Consider the following 12654-nt stretch of genomic DNA (forward strand, 5'->3'; position numbering starts at 1 on the left):
AGGAAGTGGAATGACTCAGGCAACCCTCCCTTGACTAAGCAAACTGTGTGGCTTTGAAGAAGTCTGAGCAGTCATGAGATTTGTAATGGATTTCAAGATCAGTTGTATTGCCCAACAGTGGGGAAGGCAGTCATCATGAGGCTAATTACCGTGTGGAGTTATTGGTATTACCCGCTGATAGCCTCCCATTGAGGTGTCAAAAGAAAATGGTAACAGAAAATATCAAGTTGCAATACTCTTTGCAACTCTGTTTCTGGGGGAAACTCACAGAAGAGCAAAGGACAAAAGTGTATTCCATTACAGGCCAGGTTTTTTGATTATGAAAGCAAGTGTCATACAGCCTTGTGGGGAAGCATCCAAAGAGCTTACACCCATTGTCATAAAAATGTAATAATGAGAAACAATGACAGAAAATTTATTTTATTTCATTCGTTGGTTGGTTTGACAGATTTCTATACCACACCAAAACTTACGTCTCTGGGTGGTTCACAATAAAATTGAAGGTATGAGGTCGACAGGTCAATCCATATGACACAATAGTAAAGCTAGATTAATTGAGAAAAGCTTTTTAGCACAGCTCATAGTAAAAGACAAAAACATCCTCAATATGTTCTCTTTACTAGCTGGTCCCTTTTGTTCAGTTCAGGCCTCAGCAAAATGATGTAGCATTTGGGGAAAAAGATAAAAGCCAGTAGCCCAGCACTAGAAGCTAAGATGGAGAAGATCTCCACAGCCACCATATATTTCCCTTTGGTGCTCAAGTAGGTAGGAACAAAAGACAACCAAACACTGCAGAACAACAACATGCTGAAGGTGATAAACTTGGCCTCATTAAAGCTGTCTGGCAACTTCCTGGCAAGGAAAGCCACAGAGAAGCTGATGATGGACAGAAGTCCCATGTAGCCCAGAACAAGATAAAACATGAAGACAGACCCTTGGTTACATTCTGCTACAATCTCCCTAGTCAGGGACTGCATATCAAAATCCGGGAATGGAGGAGAGGTTCCTAACCATATTGCACAAATGCCTGCTTGAAGATGAGAGCAGGAAAGGACAAGGGAGATGGACAGTCTTTTCCCTACCCACTTTCTCCTAGTAGACCCTGGCTCTTTGGCCATGAAAGCTAGAATCACTGTGATGGTTTTGGCCAGCATGCAAGAAATAGCAACCGAGAAAATGATGCTGAAGGCCGGTTGTTGAATAAGACAGGTCAACTCCGCAGGTCGACCAATGAAGAGGAAAACACAAAGGAAGGAGAGCAGCAGGGAGATGAGGAGAGTGTAGGAGAGACTGCAGTTGTTGGCTTTGACAATGGGTGTGTTGTGATACCTCATGAAAGTCCCAAGCACAAAAACTGTGATGCAAGACAAGGAAAGAGCAAAAATGGCCAAAATGGTGCCCAAAAGTTCTTCATAAGACAAGAAAGTGATCACTTTGGGAAGGCATAAATCCTGTTCATCATTGGTATAATGATCTTCTGGACATTGATCACAGTCATCCATATCTGGAAAAGAAAATGTGCAGATCTGGACAAGATGTGTATTACTTTTATTTTAGAGGGGGAAAACCTTATACACTGCTTTTCTGGTCACAGGGTGCTATAAAGTAATTAACATGGAGGAAAAGAAATACAGAACCCAGGCTCCCATTAACTGAAACCATTTCTAATTCAAATTTAAGCCACTCATCTTCTAGTCAACGGAATCAGAACAAATACAGTCACCTAGTCCTGGATGTCCTTAGAAATAGAACCAATCCTGAATGCATTTTTAAGTACTTGGGAACTTTATTTAGAAATCAAATCTGTAATCAATGGTCATTATTAGAAAATCCGGAATGAACGGCTCTTACCCTTCTGTTTTGAAATCTTCCCTTCTGTACATGGAAGGCAATCATAGCAACAAAATGGCTCCCCTTCCTTCTTTGCTCTTCTGTAACCTGGATGGCAATTGTCATTACACAATGAAAGAGGCAGTGCCTGTTCAAAATGAATGAAGAGATTGCATTAACATCCAAACAAAGATTTTGGGAATTTGTACATAAAGCACTGGAGCTGTACATAAAGCTGTACATAAAGCACTGGAGCCTCTTTCAACTTATTTGATTTGGTTGACACCATCAAAGCTGTGGGGATAGGTGTGCTGGCAGTTGGTCACAGCCTCAATACCCTTTTTTGGGCTTGTTAGAGCCACAATATCATTCCTTCATGTTTTCTTGTTCATTAAAGTGAGTAGACGGGAGAGTGGATGCAGCAGAAATAGCCATAGTCAGCTCTGAACCACAAACAGCTCCACTGACTAGTATTTTGTCTGGCATAGCAGGTTTCGTAGCTGCAGGAAACCTAAATCCTGACACAGCTGAACAGATAGGGGAAGTGCCAAGCTATCATCAGCCAGGAAGCCAGTGCCAATGGAAGCAGCCACATAATGAAGAGATACTCATGATCCACCAAAAGTGGGCTAAGGGAATCGTGGATCGTGTGCTGCCATGGGAGCTGCGCAGCTCCCAGCAGCAAACCCTCTTAATTCCCCCTCCCCTTAGCCAACATTAGCGGAGTGAGTGCTCCATTAACCCTGTATTTTGCATCCTGTCTTTTGGATCATGCTCCACACCATGGTGGCACATGAGGAGACCCTCCGCTGGGAGGCTGAAACAAGCCTCCTGGCCCTGGGGGTCTCTCCCAGATGCCCAAAGTGCTCAGGTGGGTCATCTTGAAAGTTCTGAAGGCCACACTGCCCCCAATCCCCACACCCCCACCGGATCTCCCCACAAACCCTCCGAAGACATGTCTCACCAATCATGAGACTCGCCTCAATGACTGCAGGAGCAACCACGTTAACCAAAACCATCCCTGGAGAGGCAGAAGTAATTAGATTTTTTGGTAAGACTCATGCATTCTTGTTTTAAGTAGAAGGAAACCATTCTTGGAGCACAAACATGGACCATCGTTACTTGTGGTGAATAATTTCTGAATAACCCATTCTGCATAACAGATGGTGGCGGGGAGCTTTGGAACCTGGGAGCTTTGGCCAGATGGGCTTTTTATCGTCTAAGGCATTGTGAAGCACAGTGGGGTGGGAAGAGGGCCGCACAAGTCCTGTGCCCCTGATAGTATCCTACTGATTGGTCTACAGTTAAGACATGCATTATATCTTAACATATACTGTTTATTATATTTAGTAGTGGTGGCGGTAGCAGTAGTAGTAGTAGCAGTAGCAGCAGCAGCAGCAGCAGCAGCAGCAGGAGAAGATGTAGAGGCTCTTCTCATGATCACGATCCACAGACGCGCTCTCCCCACAGACGAGCAGTCAGACTTCCCCAGTGGCTGCAGCGGCTGCCCACACAACTGCTGGCTTTGTCCGAGAGCCAGCGGAAGCTTCAGCATGCTTTTCAGCCTCCCGGTCGGGGGTCTCCTCATGAGTAGCCGCAGCGTGGAGCCACACTGTGGCAACTCACAAGCAGAAAAACTGGGTTTGTGGAGTGCTCACTCCGCAAACCCGGTTTAACTGCCGGGCTACTTAAGCAGCCGAGCCCGGTGGTTCTCACAAGGAGAGGAAATCAGACGAGCCTCCGCTAGCCCAATTTCCTCCTATCGTGTGAATTGCCTCATAGTAATAGTGTTGTCCCAAAAAGTGGGTTCTTGCCTGGCATGCAAGAGCCAATAAACATGCCAGAGGTGGAAATCTTTTAAAGTTTATGCTGCACAGAGCAATCAGTGCCGGGGATCATCCCCAAAGCAAAGCACACCCAGCAAATTCAGCATCTGCGTTATATAGGAGAAGTTACACAAAGTTTCAGCTTTATCGTACTCCGTTAGTTCCCCTCCCTTTCTGCTAGTCTTGATGCACTTAGATAAACATAGGCAAACATTCTTTAGCATAAATGATCCCTCTGAGCTTTTAGTGTAACCTCTTTGTGCAATCTGTTATCTCTAGCATTTACAGAACAAAGAACAAGGAACAAGGAACCATTTTCTTCCTTCTTTCTCATGGGAAGCAGAGGTGATTGATACAGGTAATGGTTAATTTGTTGCAAGCGAAAGGCTAAGCTAAGTTGGCATTTAAAGCAGTCATCTGACTTAGTGACCTTCCATGGGAGGTGGGGAGAATGGCTGCATCCTGGCTCATCATTAGTAGCACATCATTTGTAGTAGGTGAATCCCATCATTGCCTGTGCAAAGTCATTTTGAGTCAGTCTTTGTTGGTGGCTGGTCTCCCCTTGGACCATTTTGGAACACACTCCTTTAGCATCGGGGCCATTTCTGTTCTGGCCACCAGGGAAGTGGGGGGAACATGCTTTAAGGCAGATCAGCAGATGATCATCTCAGGCCTATAAGTCGTAAGTCCAAAAGGGTCTTAATTAGTTCATGCAACAGCCCCCACCACCGCCACCATGTCTGATTGTAATTTCCTTATCTTCTGAGATTCTTCTCAATCTGGGTTGTGGGTCAGAGCATTCCTTTCTGGGCTCCACAGCTCTGCAAGGATCCTCACCTGGGCTTCTGGCGAGGAGCTGACATATACTGGGCTTGTCATAGTACAAGAGTCGGGATGCCATTTTACCTGGTTGCTTGGGTGACCCTGTGGAGTCTGGAGAAGGGTGTGGCATCCATCCTGTGGGGCTTTTGTTCCCTTCAGGAGGCAGTAGGGATGAGAAGGGTCCAGGCTGGTCACATCCCAGTGGGGTTGAGAGAGGAAGGCAGGGAGAGCTACAGGAAACAGCTCCAGGGAGACAGCCAGGTTGGGTCAGGCAGGAAACAGGAAGCAAGGTCAGAAAGGGGACAGGGCTGGAAGTAGGCTTGAAGCCCTCTCAGCTCTGCACTGGGGTATTTGAAGACAAGGCAGCTGATGAGGAGGAGCTGCTTGTGAGTATGGGAAGCAGGAGTTCTCCAGGAGAGGGAATAGGCTGAATGCAGCAAGCCAGGAGGACGACACCGGTGACAAACTAACCTCCTAACTCCCTTTTTTTGTGCTTACCCAGTCATTCTGGAGTTCAAGAAGGGTTAGGAGCCCACCTCGCCCCTGGGCGTCTGACAACAAGTGCATTGGAGTGATCTTGTGCCTGCCATGGAATCCTCGTTGTCCTGGTTTTCTGACCTTGTATCTTGAAGAAAATGTTTTGGCCCAAGTTTCCAGTTGGCAGTGTTTGCCCTTCATTGCAAGGGTCTTAAATGAGGTCATGGGCTTATGCCCTAGGACTGTTCTCGCTATTGTAGAGATGTTACCTTGCATCAATTGGATGGTTGCCTCAGATGTGGCTGCTCTTATTCCACGAAGAAGATGAATGCTGAGGTAGCCAAGATACTTTGTGGGCATGGGGATGTTGTCATTCGACAACCTGAGTGGTTCTTTGTGCGAAGTGCATTGTTTGGTCCTAACAGCATTCATTTGTCCCAGCTGGGTGGCAGGGCTTCCACAGCCAGTCTGAAGGCAGGCATTGCTCTTGTTTTGTCTGGGCGTTTGAGTGGCGGGTCAGATGCTGTTCAGTTACATGCCTTCCTGTGGCGGTGGACGCTCGGAGCAGCTGGGAATTAAATCTAGTAGTTGTTTCCCCGTTTTTTTCAATAGGGGGGCTTCCCATTCCATTAATGGGAGTCACTCTTAGCTGGGGGTGTGCGGGGGATAGGCCTTGTTTGCTCCAGCTCCCCTGTCCCCTCATACCCTGGCTCTCAGTGGTGCATCAACTGGCAAAATACGTATTGATCTGCATCAGATGCCATGTTACATTAACTTACATTTCCGTTGTTGCTATTAATAAAAAGTTGGACAGGCTATTTGCCAGTTCCCTTTACCCATAGTTTGAGTCTGGTCTCCTCAGGGATCCACAGCTAAGAGGTGGGACGTGTTGCATGCATGGATTAGAACTCGGGCCCTGCTGTTATTAAGCTTTAGAGACGTAGGTCTGCAACATAAATGAATGTTGCATGTAGTAAAAGGATGGCCGAGGCAAAAACCATGCAGGGGTGGCCCAGGCATTCCAGCACCTGAGGCAAGGTACTGCATGCTGCCTTGCCCTCTAACCCTGGTGGGGGGCCAACCCCCTTTCAAAACAGACCCTTGCAAGGCTCCTGAAGGCAGCCTGCACCACAGCTTCTTATGTAGCAGAAGGCATGGCGGCATCCTTGTGGCGGGCAGGGTATCTGCATGTGGGCATTATAGGAGGGCATCCATATCTCCGCACTTGGATTAGCTCCTCTCATGCCTGTCCGATGTGAAGGCATGATCGGCATGCCTATTATAGTGGTGCGCCTGAAAAGGTGATTGGATCCAATAGGATTCCAAGAAGCCTTGGAAGGATTTAGTGTCGGCTCTGCCAGTGATCCTGTTGAGGCCCTGGTGGAGAACTGGAATTGCCAACTCACTAGGGCAGTAGACATGATCACTCCTAACAGGGGCATAGCTATAACTTTGCAAAAGGGTTCAAAAAACATGGGCCCCCAGGTCCTGAGGGCCCATCAGCTCCATCCCTCCCTATTTTCTTCATTATTTTCTTCAGCCCCTGGTGGTGCAGTGATAAAACTGCCGCCCTGTAACCAGAAGGTTACAAGATCGATCCTGACCAAGGGGCTCAAGGTTGACTCAGCCTTCCATCCTTCCGAGGTTGGTAAAATGAGTACCCAGAATGTTGGGGGGCAATATGCCAAATCATTGTAAACCGCTTAGAGAGCTTCCAGCTATAGAGCGGTATATAAATGTAAGTGCTATTGCTATTGCTATCTCCCTCACTCTGGGGGACCGCCAGAGAGAGGGATGAACACAGGCCTCTTCTCCCCAAGCAACGTCCCTGGCTCCTAAGAGTCCTCTCTGACCCACTTCAAAGCTGGCCCCTTGGTATCCCAAAGATCTGCGGGAGCTGAAGCTAGGTAGATGACTGGAGCGCAAGTGGAGAAAACTTGAATGCAACAGATTACAACATGGACCAATGCTCTGGCAATACATGTGGCAAAGAAGTTATTCTTTTTTATTTGCATCTGCAAGTTCACATCCAGTTGAGTTGTTCACGGTTGTTGTGAGGGCGCTAGTACATGCCCGTCCGCCTTGAATGAGAATTTGGAACCATCAATTACCTGTGCTGACGTTTTAAATGAGATCTTTGTTTTCTCTAATGAATCTCTCTTATTCAGGCTGACATAGACTCAGATCCCACAATTACTGCAGTGTCTGAATCGGAGGGGTCCAGCAACTCCTCTTATGTGGTTAGGCTGCATCAGTTCCAGTTTGTCACTCCTGAGGATGCTGACAAGCTGCTTGGAGCAGTGAGGCCTACCACCTCTCCTCTTGACCCTTGTCCAACATGGTTTCTACTCTTTGGCAGGGAGGTTGTTGATGGCCACAGAGCCAGCGTGGTATAGTGGTTAGAGTGCTGGACTAGGAACGAGCAGACCTGAGTTCAAATCCCCATTCAGCCATGATACTTGCTGGGTGACTCTGGGCCAGTCACTTCTCTCTCAGCTTAACCTACTTCACAGGGTTGTTGTGAGGAGAAACTTAAGTATGTAGTACACCGCTCTGGGCTCCTTGGAGGACGAGCGGGATATAAAATGTAAAATCAATCAATCAATCAATCCCTCCACCCATGGAGGTTATGAGAGAGGGAAAACCCACCTCTTCAACGAAGCTTCTTCCATTCTTTAAAATTTTAAGGTTTTAATTCATGGATGATTTTTAAATTGTTAAATTGTTTTAAGTTTTTGTATATATTTTCACTTGTTTTATGCTATTGTTAACCGCCCAGAGACGAAAGTTTTGGGCGGTGTACAAATGTGATAGATAGATAGATAGATAGATAGATAGAAAGACAGATATGCAAGGGGGCCTGAACAGAAACTGGCAGTGGGAGGGGCTGAGGATCTCTGATCTTGAAGTTCTCTTTGGGGACACCTGCATGTCATATGATGCCCCACACATCACACTGCCAATTATGGAAGCATGCAGTGATGTCTTGGTCTAGAAGTCACACAACCCTTTATTTCCTTCTCTTTGTCTTGCTAAGTAACCTGCATTGTTAATCTATGTGTTTATCAGAGAGCAGGTCTCCAAATAAGCATCCATATAAACAGAAGAAAGTGCTGGGATTTGTACAGGGATTCTAAAAGAGCCCAACTCAGAAACAGTAGGCCAATATTCCAGGGCAGCTGAGAGAGCGGGGAGGGGGGGCAGGGGAAGAGATGTGAAGGATTTGAGCAGGAGACTTAAAGTATAGTAAGAACATTAAAAAAACACACAGCCCTGCTGGATCAGGACCAAGGCCTGTCTAGTCCAGCATCCTGTTTACCACAGTGGCCCACCAGATGCAAGAGATGAGGGAATGCCTTCTCTCCTACTGCTGCTTCCCTGCAACTGCTATTTAGAGGCACCGTGCCTCTGAGGCTGGAGTTAGCCTATAGCCACCAGACATAGTAAATTTGTATCTGAGAAGTATCTTCTGCTTCTCTTATGTACAATGCTGTTTTTGAATTATTGAATGGATTATGTTTGGAACAATAACAGTTAAAATCTGTTCCAGTTCAAATGACAAAAATCTGACAATAATTAGCCTGGGTAGCAAATAACCCCTTGAGCATTCAAGAAATGAAAACATTTTGAAATGTTCTGCAGACCTACCTGGTTAAACCTGCTGGGCCACACAAGGGTATCCTCAGAAATGGTGAATGCTTTGTCTGGGGGAGCATGTGGGTCTGCTCTTCCAATTCTGACTCGAAGGAAAGACTTGTTTGGGAATGTGATCCAGTTGATAACATCAAATCCGCCCACCAATTCTCCATTTTTGTCAAAAGAAACCGTTTCCCCAGCATTATTGTTAAATGCGACTCTTCTCAAGAAGGGAAGGAGCTAAAAACAAGGAAACAAGAATGGAAAGGAGCTGCAACAATGATAAGCAAACATAGCTTTTTGAATGATCATCTTTCTTAATAAGTAGTTTATATATTTTTCTCTTCTCGTAAATTTTATTTACACAATGCATTGTAAATTTTATTTACACAATGCAGGGCAGAGGGATCTGGCATCCCTCTATGCAATGCGCAGCACACACTCCAAGCACCCGTCTCTGTGATTAAGGGTCAAGAGCACCCTTAACCTCGGCTAAAAGTTGGGTTTATTAAGGGGGTTAGGCAGGAAGGTGATGCTGGTTGTGAGAAAAGCCTCATCATGTGGCACAAGCAAATGTTTCTTTAAACAGTAAAACTGAGCTGAAATGTCCAGACAGAATTTGACCATTCCATTTGTGGGGTTTTCAGATCAGAGGTATTTAAGGGAACTTTGAGGGGGCACATGAGATGTCAGTTTCCCCAAATGTGCTTCAGATCTTCTTCGGAGGCCCTCCTCTGAGTGCCCCTGCCAAATGAGGTGAGGCGGGTGGCTACTAGGTAGAAGGACATCTTGGTAGTTGCACCCCATTTATGGAATAGCCCTGCCCCAGGGAGGTTCACCTGGCTTCGTCCTTTTGTTCCTTTAGACACCAGGTATAAACACCTTTTTGTTCACTTTTAAATTTTGACTTTTAAATGAACTTTTTGGAACGGATTTTAAAAGAATTTCTTTGTATTACATTTTGTATCAACCGGGAGTGACCCTTTAGTCTGTTATGATTTTGTTTGTGTGTGTGTGAATTTCATGTTTAGTGTTGTGTTGTGAGCACCCAGGGAACAATTTGTTATGGGGCAATTAAGCAACAAAGTTTATTATTATTATTTATGTTTATTATCATTTCCAATCTCACACAACTCCCATAGAAGGAATGCCAGAAGCATAGCCTTTAACTCTCTTTGTTTTCAACATGGTGCTACATGATATCACAAAGTATCATCATAATTTCTGCATCCACTCTAGGGAGGAATAATGCGAGGGGAAATGACCACTGTCAGCGCCTGGAAACAAAAATCTGATCTGAAGGGGGTTTAGGGGCTATTTCCCATCCCCATACAATCCCTCCCCCATTTCAAAACAAAAATTTCAAGACGACTTCAGGCTTTTGGAAAATCTAAAATCGCACAGGCTAGCCATGTGGGGGAAAGGTCACTGGTCTGACTGAACAACTTCTCCACTCCTCCTTCCCTCCAAAGCCATGTTTTTTCATCTGTTAACCAACCATACACAGAAAATTAGAACAAAGAATGTACATTAAACAGCTTGCCCAATCTAACCCAGATACATCTATATATTGGACTACAAGACATGTGATATTGGATTATAGTCATTTGGCACAACCAGGGGTGTAGCTTTAATTGAGCAGATGTGTTCAAAGAAACCAGGGTCCCCAGCTCCTGAGGCACTCCCAGCTCCACTCCTCCTTATTTTCTTCATTATCTCCCTAACTCCAAAGGTCCACCAGGGAGAGGGGTGAAGACGGTCCTCCTCCCCTAGCAATGCATAGGGGCATATCACTAATAATCCAGTGCATTCTGGGGCACCAGGGGGTAGGCTGAAAATTGGAACCTTACAAGGGATCTAGCATTTTGATGCCAAAACTCCAGCTTTTTTTCCCAAGCGGGGGTGGTGGGATTTCTTGACAACCTAAATGCTGATGTTCCAGGCGCAGAGGCAGCTGAGCCAGCAGAGCAGTGGCCTGGGTCTGGCCCCACCCGGAGGCCCCTTTGACAACGTCCCATGCATGTCATGTCCTGGGCTGAGGGCATGCCTGAGCCCTGAAAGAATCCTTTCCCCACCCATGAGCCAGTGCTTGCCCGTCTTTTTCAGGCAGTGTTTGCTCCCTGAAAGCATCTGTTCCCCTTTCTCTTCCTCCAGACAGGGCGAGAAAGGGAGAATAGATGCTTCCAGGAAGCAAGTACTGCCTGAAATGTCAGGGAAGTGCTCGCTTGGGCTCTTCAGAGCAAAAGGTCACACACAAAGGGGGTGTGGCCTCGAGCTCCAAAGATCCCAAGCAAGCGCTTCCCTGTCATTTCAGGACAGGCAAGCGCTGGCTCGGGGCTCTTAGTAGTCCAGGCGTCGGCAGGGGGAGTTCGTCCGGGGCTCGCATGGAGCCTGAGCCACGCCCCCTGGGGGCTTCAGTGGCCCCTACCATTGGTGGCCTGGGGTCTTTGAACCTGTTTGCACACTGGTGGCTCTGCCCCTGGATGTTCCACCCTAAGCCCTTATGTTCCACCCAGAATGAGTGTGAGTTCTCCTCCTTTCTGTCCTTAGGAGGTTACCTGCCATGCCTGAAGATTCCAAAGTCTCCATTCCCCTCCATGTATCTCTGTTCTGTGCTTGGAAATGGATGAATGCATGGCATGCAAAGCATGTGCCACAGCATAGACAGCATTGTAGAGGCTGTAAATGTGGCCAGTCATGCGCATTTCAAACACACACCTGGGGAGAGTCTCCAGTTTCTCCTCCCCAGTGCAGACTTCTTCAGTCTTCTCATCTGCCTCTGAGCTGGGGAACACACAATTAAATGCCTGTTCCCAGAAATCCTTGAGAAAGCCATCTCCTTTTTCCTTAGCAGGGGTTCTCATCTGTAGAAAGGTCTGGAATCCTAATATATCCTCTGAGTGAATTGCAAGGGATAAAGCACCATGGAGGAAGTCTAGATCCGATCCTCTTTGAATGGGAAGCGATGCAAAATCCATCTCGGCTGTCATAATCCACACTTTACCTTTTTCACTCCATTGTTGGCCCTCAAATGCTAACAACTGAAAAGCATTTCTCAAATATATTATGGTGTGAATTTCACCATGTAAGACCACTGCATTGGCTCTGCTTTCCATGACTGCATGGGATATTTCAGTGAGCTCGGCCATCATGTTATCAACCTGTTCGAAAGAATTTATTGCTGTTAATTTCTTAATGAAGTCAAAGCATATACCACTCCGTGAAAACATCAGAAGCATGTTCTGCAAAAATATCTCAGTGATAGCAGAGTAATCCATCACCCCAATCCATTTCCACCTGAAATGTAGCAGTAGCTGAAGCATTCCCCTTTGTTGACTGGTTGCATTTGGAAATGTCCAGTGGGAGAAAACAAATTGGGCTTTGTCGTTTGTTTCTGGAGCAGAATTATAGGAGAGCTAAAAAGAGTGAAATGATGGAAGAATTGAAGAAAGAAGATAATCATCATCATCATCATCATCATCATCATCATCAATCATAGAGATACAGCAAGACGTATTTGTGAAGAAAAAAAAATTTAGGGTTGAAAAATACTTTTCAAATGCACATGACGTTTTTTGAAAACATCAGCCCTAGTCATACACTGAGGAGGTTCCCACGATCCCTGGGAACTGCCAGTTAGGGTTAAGTGGGAAGAACAGGCTTAGCCTAAGCTTCCCACAGATGAGCACCAGCAGAGCCCGGCATGCCCTGCGCAAGTGTGTAGGGAATGCTGGAGAGACTCCCGAGCCGGGAGGCTGCTTATAAACTTCCCAGTTGGGGGTCTACTCATGAGTTGCCATGCTGCGTAGCCACATCTGTGGTAACGCACGATCCGAAAGCCCGGATTAGTGGAGCACTCTTTCTGCTAACCTGGGCTTAAGGGAGGGTAACTTTAGCGGGTTACCAACTTTGGTGAGACCAGGCTCGGCTGTGAGCCTGGTGGTTCTCACCTGCTGGCGAAATCGGGCTAAGCGCCAGAGCGGGAAAGCGGCGGGAGGGGTAAGTAAACCCTCCCGCCGCTCTTAAAGGTACCCCCCCACCCCAGTGCCAGACCACAGTTGGC

At 46.5% G+C, this 12654-nt stretch overlaps 1 protein-coding gene across 1 annotated transcript; it reads right to left on the reverse strand.

The window, feature by feature from the left end:
* Nucleotides 1-602: 602 nt before the first annotated feature.
* Nucleotides 603-11914, reverse strand: LOC128329743 (vomeronasal type-2 receptor 26-like). The gene is made up of 4 exons (XM_053261356.1): nt 11150-11914; nt 8604-8831; nt 1852-1978; nt 603-1504 (listed from the first exon to the last, which is right to left on the reverse strand). The coding sequence occupies exons 1-4, from the start codon at nt 11912-11914 to the stop codon at nt 603-605; spliced, it is 2022 nt and encodes a 673-aa protein (XP_053117331.1).
* Nucleotides 11915-12654: the final 740 nt, after the last annotated feature.

Source organism: Hemicordylus capensis, chromosome 6 (assembly GCF_027244095.1).
Source record: "Hemicordylus capensis ecotype Gifberg chromosome 6, rHemCap1.1.pri, whole genome shotgun sequence".
Lineage (NCBI taxonomy): Eukaryota > Metazoa > Chordata > Lepidosauria > Squamata > Cordylidae > Hemicordylus > Hemicordylus capensis.

Bases quoted from the DNA above. Each gene is read 5' to 3' on its own strand.
- LOC128329743 (XM_053261356.1), bottom strand. From the start codon at position 11,914: ATGCTTCAGCTACTGCTACATTTCAGGTGGAAATGGATTGGGGTGATG. The intron at 8,832-11,149 runs GTAACCTCCTAA...CCTTGTTTTTAG, and splicing joins GGAATCTTCAGGCATGGCAG to CTCCTTCCCTTCTTGAGAAG. The intron at 1,505-1,851 runs GTAAGAGCCGTT...TTTCTTTTCCAG, and splicing joins GAAGATTTCAAAACAGAAGG to ATATGGATGACTGTGATCAA.